This window comes from Salvia miltiorrhiza, chromosome 3, assembly GCF_028751815.1.
Source record: "Salvia miltiorrhiza cultivar Shanhuang (shh) chromosome 3, IMPLAD_Smil_shh, whole genome shotgun sequence".
Classification (NCBI taxonomy): domain Eukaryota; kingdom Viridiplantae; phylum Streptophyta; class Magnoliopsida; order Lamiales; family Lamiaceae; genus Salvia; species Salvia miltiorrhiza.
In genome coordinates this window covers 3,775,075-3,781,897 of record NC_080389.1, presented here as the reverse complement: position 1 = coordinate 3,781,897, position 6,823 = coordinate 3,775,075, and the positions used below count along the sequence as shown (strand labels likewise).

Here is a 6,823-nt window from a genome sequence, read left to right as displayed (position 1 = left end):
GGCACACAGTTTCAGATATGATAGATTACAAAAGAACTTAGTCTGATCAGACGAACTTTAGAATCACAAATGAATTTAGTATGCTTAGGGCCTTTTTAAGTAAAAAAAAAACCCTTGGTTATACTATTGAAATGGCATGACAATTTACATTTATTATGTATGTATATGATTTTCGGCATATGTCTACTGAGTACTTTGTACTCAGCCCTGCATGTATTTCTAAATGTGCAGGTTGAGCAGTGATGAGTGATGATGGGGTGTCGTGCGGAGCTTTGTCATATTTACTAAATAAACTCTTGGCGATACATGTCTTCATACATGTATCACGTTCTATTTCCGCTGCGAACACTCAGTTATGATGCATATTATCCTATTATGTTGGATTGTCAAATCAAGTTATTGTATAAACACTTAAATCGGATACTCTTGACCGATTACTCGCTCTTATCTATTTATGTGTGTTTTTTTTCTCATATGATGTCTCAATCTTAGTTCAATTCCTTTATTATTATTTATCACCCCTTTTCTGTCCCCTCTCCTAATTTCCCTTCCCTAGTCACGGTTTCCCGGCTTACCTATCCTTAGTTAAGACCGGTCGTGACAGAATGGTATCAGAGCAGTTCGTTTGCTCTGAACCCAAGAGTTATCCCAAAATTTATTCTTTACTGAATACTAGTGTTAGAAAGGTCACACTACTACAAAAACGCTCATAGATAACGGATAAAATCCGTTATCTATGACCCCAAAAAACCGATAAGTATAGTGGTGATATCTATGATATGGTCATACATAACGGTTTTATTACCGTTATGTATAGTAGTATAGATAACGGTATGATGCGCTCATACATAACGGTACATAACCGTTATCTTTAACAATTATACATAACGGTTCCTACCGTTATGTATTAATGATATTACCGTTATGTATTAGAATTTTTAAATTATTTTTTTCATCATAGTTAACGATTTTTTGCACTTTTCATAACGGTTTTTACCGTTATCTTTGATAGAAATACATAACGGTTTTTTTTTGCACTTTTTATAACATTTTTTTTGCATTTTTTATAATTGTAATATATTTTTTTCAAATTTCCTGTTATTTATCTCAAAAATTAAAGAAATAATTATAAAACAACAAAATAACATTGCCATCGATAACATATATTATATAACATTCAAAATATTCATACATTGTCATCCAAATATTCACAAATATCACATACATTAATGTCTAACAATTCTTCCACCATATAAGCACTAGATTCTTAATATCGCCCAATTTTATACTAACTACACCACCAGGGACAAAAATAGCACCATCTTCTCCATGGAATTAATATAGTTTGCTTCTTCTTATTGAAGTAGTCCCAGAGGCATACCTGTATAAATTTCAGAAGAAAAAATCATGATTTTTTACCAACTATATACATCCACACATAATGAAACACTTTATTAAGCACTAGATTCTTAATATCGCCCAAATTCCAGTCTTGACATTAATTTATTTCTCAATAGTTCAAACGGCATTGCATCTTTTGATGCTAAGCATGTTTCCTGCTTAGCACTTGTGTTAGTTTCAGTCACAATATATAATAATATATAATAAAGTTTGACCAAACCTCAAAGAAAACTCTTGTTGGGGACACAGGCATGGCATACAGAAATGTTGGATATTGTGCTTCTAAGAATTGAACTTTATGTTTCCAGTAGTCTCTATAATCCATAAAAACCATCAGGCTGGGATCGTATGGATTGTTTTCCACCTGAAAAAGTAAATATGCGAATATATAAATGGGTTATACAAAATGGTGATCGTGATGTTGAATTCAAGAAAGTACTATCCAAATCTTCTAGCTAAGAAGATCAAACAACAACATTCAACAGTAGCAAGTGTTATTGTCAACACAATTAGTTGAGGTTTCAATTTGTTTCACCGTATAATGGCATCATGTATATTTAATATAAACAATGATCAGATAACGGTGCACCAGCAGCAAGAATATTAAAATAAAGTCATTAGAGTTGGTGGAAGGTACTGTATTAGATAACAGAAACTTTGATATTTTACACCTTCTGAACATTCCTACCTCAACCTCGATGCCATAGGCTGTCTGGACTGAAACCCTCGGACCCCCAACCTCATACTCTAGGAGTTTCCCTGAGGCTGCCCCGGATGCTACAGTTGCAAGCCTGTAAATGTGAGTCAGAGGCACAGGCAATGGAGATAACTAAGTTCTTCACAGAGTATACTAAAGTAAAAGAGAGACTGTTGCACTAACCAAAACCTTGGGGCGAAGGTCATCCTGTGTGCTATTAATAAAATCTACAACCTAGAATATTTATTGTTTTCAATAAGCGATTAGCAGATGATTCAAAACTTAAGAAGAGATTTTAACAAGGACGTACAAAATATACCTTAGAAGTTACTTTAATCCTGCTTTCCTTGATCTCTTTCTTGATCTGCAATATGGGCTTCGAGATTAATGTGTGCACAGAAAAAATTGTGGTGGCACTCTGATGTCTAACTAGATTATGATGTGAGATGTAGCAGAATCATTCTGAGGAAAGTCGTAGAACGGCATACCTCGGGTGACCATCTTGTGCTTATAGGCAATCCGGCCAGATTTACAACAGCCGTAGAACCTTGAATGCAGTTTCTCCATTCTGGTTCCTCTGCTATTTTAATTCCTGGATAGTCCCTGGCTATACATAAGAATGAAATAGAAGTTCATTGAGCTGTTACATTTTGTGTCCCATCTCACAAATCAAATAGTGCTAAAACACTCAACTAACCAACTGCTTTTATGATCAGATAAGGTTTTTTGCTCGTGCAATAAATCAGTTCGGTGATCATGGATATGAAGTCCCTAGAGTCTACACATACCTGCAAGCAATCTCTGCACCAATCTTTTACCTATGAACCCAGTGGCTCCAGTTACTGAAACGATCATCTCATCTGCCTGCTTCAAAAAGGCCAAGTAAAACATGTCTGAAATATACATATTAATGGACCTTAACATGCGATTTTCCATTACAGAGTACAGACTACACCTGCAGGGAATCACAATGTTGCCTTCACACTCTACAAGTCTATGGCCTCCTGAAGCTTCAATAATCCTTTCCACTTTAGTGTTGAGATATGATACACCTGACTCGACACACCTAGGAAATTTAATATGAGTTACAAACCTATAACTGTGACCAGTATGAGTTACAAACCAATATAATGAACTGAACAAGTTTCACAGCAAGCTTCATCATATGGGTACAATGCTTTACATCAGTTTTCATCACATAAATGGACAACGTTACACAAATCAACAATTTCGACGCCAACTTCACTTGAAAACACCACGCAGCCATTCATCTCACAGCTCACAACTGACACACATATATATATCAATCATCATACTAATAAAATTATGCAAATATATAAATGTTATAGCTATATATTCAGTTACCTGACACAGAGAAGACAAAATGACCTAATATGCAGATTCAAAGATAGGAAATCGTTTACACATCAGCAAATATTTTCCTAATTCAAAGGCAAGGCAGTAAATTTAAAGCAGAATTCATAACACTAGATTTGATCTCCGAAGAAACATTGTAATCAGAATACTCCTGGTTTCAGTAACAGTATGAAGAAATGAAAGTGATTATGTATGAGAATGTGTTTCATTCTTTCAATTGAGGATAATCCAATAACAAGAGATAATTCAAAAACTTGAGCAAAATAGCTTCAGAAAATTAAAAAATTTGAGCAAAATAGCTTCATATAATTTAAAAAAATCGAGCAAAAGCCCTAATCTAAATCATATTGTTACCAACAAAGTTCAAAAATTAGGGATTTGGAATGAGATTTGCGTAAGGGATGAATAAATTAGGGATTCTACCTTGGTGGTGGCTATTGTAGAAGGCGGCGGCGACAGCGGCAGCTCCTAGGGTCTGCGATTGAGAGCTCGACCGACGGCGGCTGCTAGGGTTAACGGACGGAGAGAGAGAGAGACGGGTGCGGTAGGTGGCAGACGGAGAAGCAAAAAGCTCGATCTGCTGCTGCTGCTGCGAGAAGAGCGGCGTCAGCTGAGGAGAGGGGTGCTCCGCCGCCCGATCTGCTACTGCGAGAAGAACGGCGTCAGCGGAGGAGAGGGGTGCTCCGCCGCCCGATCTGCTGCTGCGAGAAGAGCGGCGTCAGAGGCGACGCGACGCAGGGTGGGTGGGGGGCGGTCACTGACTCACTGGCATCGGCGTCCGGTTGCTCGTGCAGCGTCGTCCGGGCGGCGTCACCGGGGGGAGCTTGGGGGGAGGCGGCGGGTGTGTTAAGAGTGTTAAGAGTGTGGTGCAGAAGCTTGAAAAACTTGATTAAAAAAAAGAAAAAAAAAATGTTAATACATAACAGTATTGAGAGGCGCTCATAGATAACGGTTGAAATAACCGTTATAAAAATATGCTCATAGATAACGGTCGGCTTAACGGTTTTGTAGTACCGTTATGTATGAAACTAATAGATAACGCATATACATAACGGTTTAACTTAAACCGTTATCTATTTCCATGGACAACAGTACATAGATAACGGTTTTTTGTGAAAACCGTTATCTTTGCAAAAAAAGCGCTCATACATAACGGTTTTTGAAAAAAACCGTTATGTATGAAGTGTTATGTATGATGATTTTTGTAGTAGTGTCAGTTGACAAAAGCTCAGCACCTCATCACAACATCCTGCTCAACAGAGAAACAGAGGTAAATATTTATTAAATGTTGAGAAAGTTGTATTTTCAAATGTTTGTACAAAGTGCTTAAATCTCATGCTATATGATTGAGAAGATTCCTTGATGAACTTAGATGCGTTAGAAATGTTTGATCACTCTTACAAAGAACATAGAAGCAAAACATATACATGAGTTTAGTTATCATTCATTACAGTTGAAATGAAAAACACAATAGAAGAAAGAAAATCAGGCGTCACTCGAGGATGTATAAAGATAGAGACATGACGGAGCGTGTCACTCATGATGATACGGGCATAGTTCGAATTGTTCAAACATATCAACTATTGCCTTACCCAATAAAATTATTTATTATATAGCTCGTAGTGACAAAAGTGCATTGAATGATTTACTATTTGTGCAATGAGTTGAATCTCTTTCAACCCTTAAAAATTTCAATACATATGTAAGTATTGGGATTATGACTGCACGATCTAGGACTTGTGAATTATTAATTATGCATAAGTCAGAGATTAAGACCAATATTACTTATGATATGATCACGACTTGTGTTGTTAATACATGAGAGTAATTAGAAACCTACTGCTATAATAACTTATTATGAGTTTAATTATAGAACGTCATTCTTTCAAAGATGGCAAGAACACGACGCACCGCTAGAAAGCAAATGACGAGGCGACCAAGTCCTGAAAGTATCCTCAGGGAATACCGAACCTACACACGTTGTTGGAGAGATGACCTAGGAGAGTTCCTCGCCCATTATTATCGACTGTGGAAAGCTGCACATCCCCATGGAGCCACTGTTATGACGGGATCATGCGCTTGATCTTATTACTTCCACCAGACTGGCAGGGATGGGCTACAGAGCTCGCAGGTGACTACGTACACACTGCAGAAGAGTCGTTTGATCCAGAAGGCGATTTTCCACGGTTCATCGCAGCAATTCACTACACCTATGATGCCTTTGGCAGAGCATTCAGGGGACCATATATGAGGCCAGGAGACCTTGCTCCTGTTGGAGTTCGTCCGGAAGAAAGGACCCCACTTATGCCTACTCAGGCTCCTATAACAGCAGATCCACCCATCCCAGTGCAGAGTGTTTCCCCACAACTGTCTGTTCTCGGTCGTCGATGCCGAAACGACTTCGAGGCCGGGACATCACATCCAAAAACCCAAAGGAAAGAGACGCCACCACCCCAATCACCAGTCGGTACACCCCCGATACAGCCACCTCCACCAGGGGAAGAGGACCCCATTTACAGTGCGGCCATGAAACAATTAGAAGAAGTCTTGCGTCAAGCACGCGAACTTATTGATAAGGGCAAAGCCCTGGCAGGCACTGACAACGATGAAGGTGAGATCTTGCGCCAGGCACTCAAGACTGCTGAAAAAGGGAAAACTCCAGCCCATGATGACACTGGGGGAAGTAGGAAGAAAACTCCAGGCAAGACGAGTTGGAAGCCACTACCTGCTCAGCCTCTTTCCCTTAAGAAGGGTGCTACGACCTCCGATGCAGGAACGCCCTGCAAGGATGTGGTGAAAATCCGACTTCTCGGTGGTCGTGTTCAGCTCGGGGCAGAGGGTGAGGAAACAGAGGACTACTACCTGGATATCGACTCCGAAGAGGATCCGGAGGAAGACCCAGAAGAGGATCCGGAGAAGAGCAAGTCTGCTAGCTCCCATGGATCGATAGTCTAGGGCAGTTGTATTTGCTTGTATGATGTATCTCGAACTCGTGGGTTGTAATATTCATCTATCTAGGAAGTTGTTACTACAGGAACGGTAACTACCTATGGACCGTTCTATAACTCCATATTATTCGAAGAGGCCTCTAGGAGGCAGAATCTTTAAGTACTTATATATAAATTCACGCCTTCAGTAAATTCGTGTGTTAAGTACTTATTATATTTCGTTGATTTAAAAGTTTTGCATACGATATAGCTAGTACAAGGAATTGAAGAAGCAATGAACGAGTGTTAGAATACATCTACCATGTACTAATAAACATATTATATTGACTTATCAGAATGCCACCAAAGAGAGGACGTCCAAGAGGTGGGAGAAGAATCCCACAAAATGATGAAAGAGGTC

The 6,823-nt window shown here is 39.0% G+C and overlaps 1 protein-coding gene across 4 annotated transcripts; it reads right to left on the bottom strand.

Moving 5' to 3' along the window:
* Positions 1-1,142: 1,142 nt before the first annotated feature.
* Positions 1,143-4,397, bottom strand: LOC131016984 (epimerase family protein SDR39U1 homolog, chloroplastic-like). Of its 4 annotated transcripts, none has more exons than XR_009099294.1 (9): positions 3,899-4,380; positions 3,054-3,164; positions 2,887-2,962; positions 2,587-2,701; positions 2,418-2,462; positions 2,282-2,332; positions 2,090-2,192; positions 1,622-1,765; positions 1,143-1,381 (listed from the first exon to the last, which is right to left on the bottom strand). XR_009099294.1 is itself a non-coding variant. In XM_057945843.1 (9 exons), the coding sequence occupies exons 3-7, from the start codon at positions 2,951-2,953 to the stop codon at positions 2,149-2,151; spliced, it is 312 nt and encodes a 103-aa protein (XP_057801826.1). In that variant the 5' UTR covers positions 2,954-2,962; positions 3,054-3,164; positions 3,899-4,397; the 3' UTR covers positions 1,143-1,381; positions 1,622-1,765; positions 2,090-2,148. The 4 variants fall into 4 exon arrangements, 2 of the variants coding, with proteins under 2 accessions (XP_057801826.1, XP_057801825.1); XM_057945843.1 differs by having other exon boundaries at positions 2,090-2,178; positions 2,587-2,705; positions 3,899-4,397; XM_057945842.1 differs by having other exon boundaries at positions 2,587-2,705; positions 3,899-4,388.
* Positions 4,398-6,823: the final 2,426 nt, after the last annotated feature.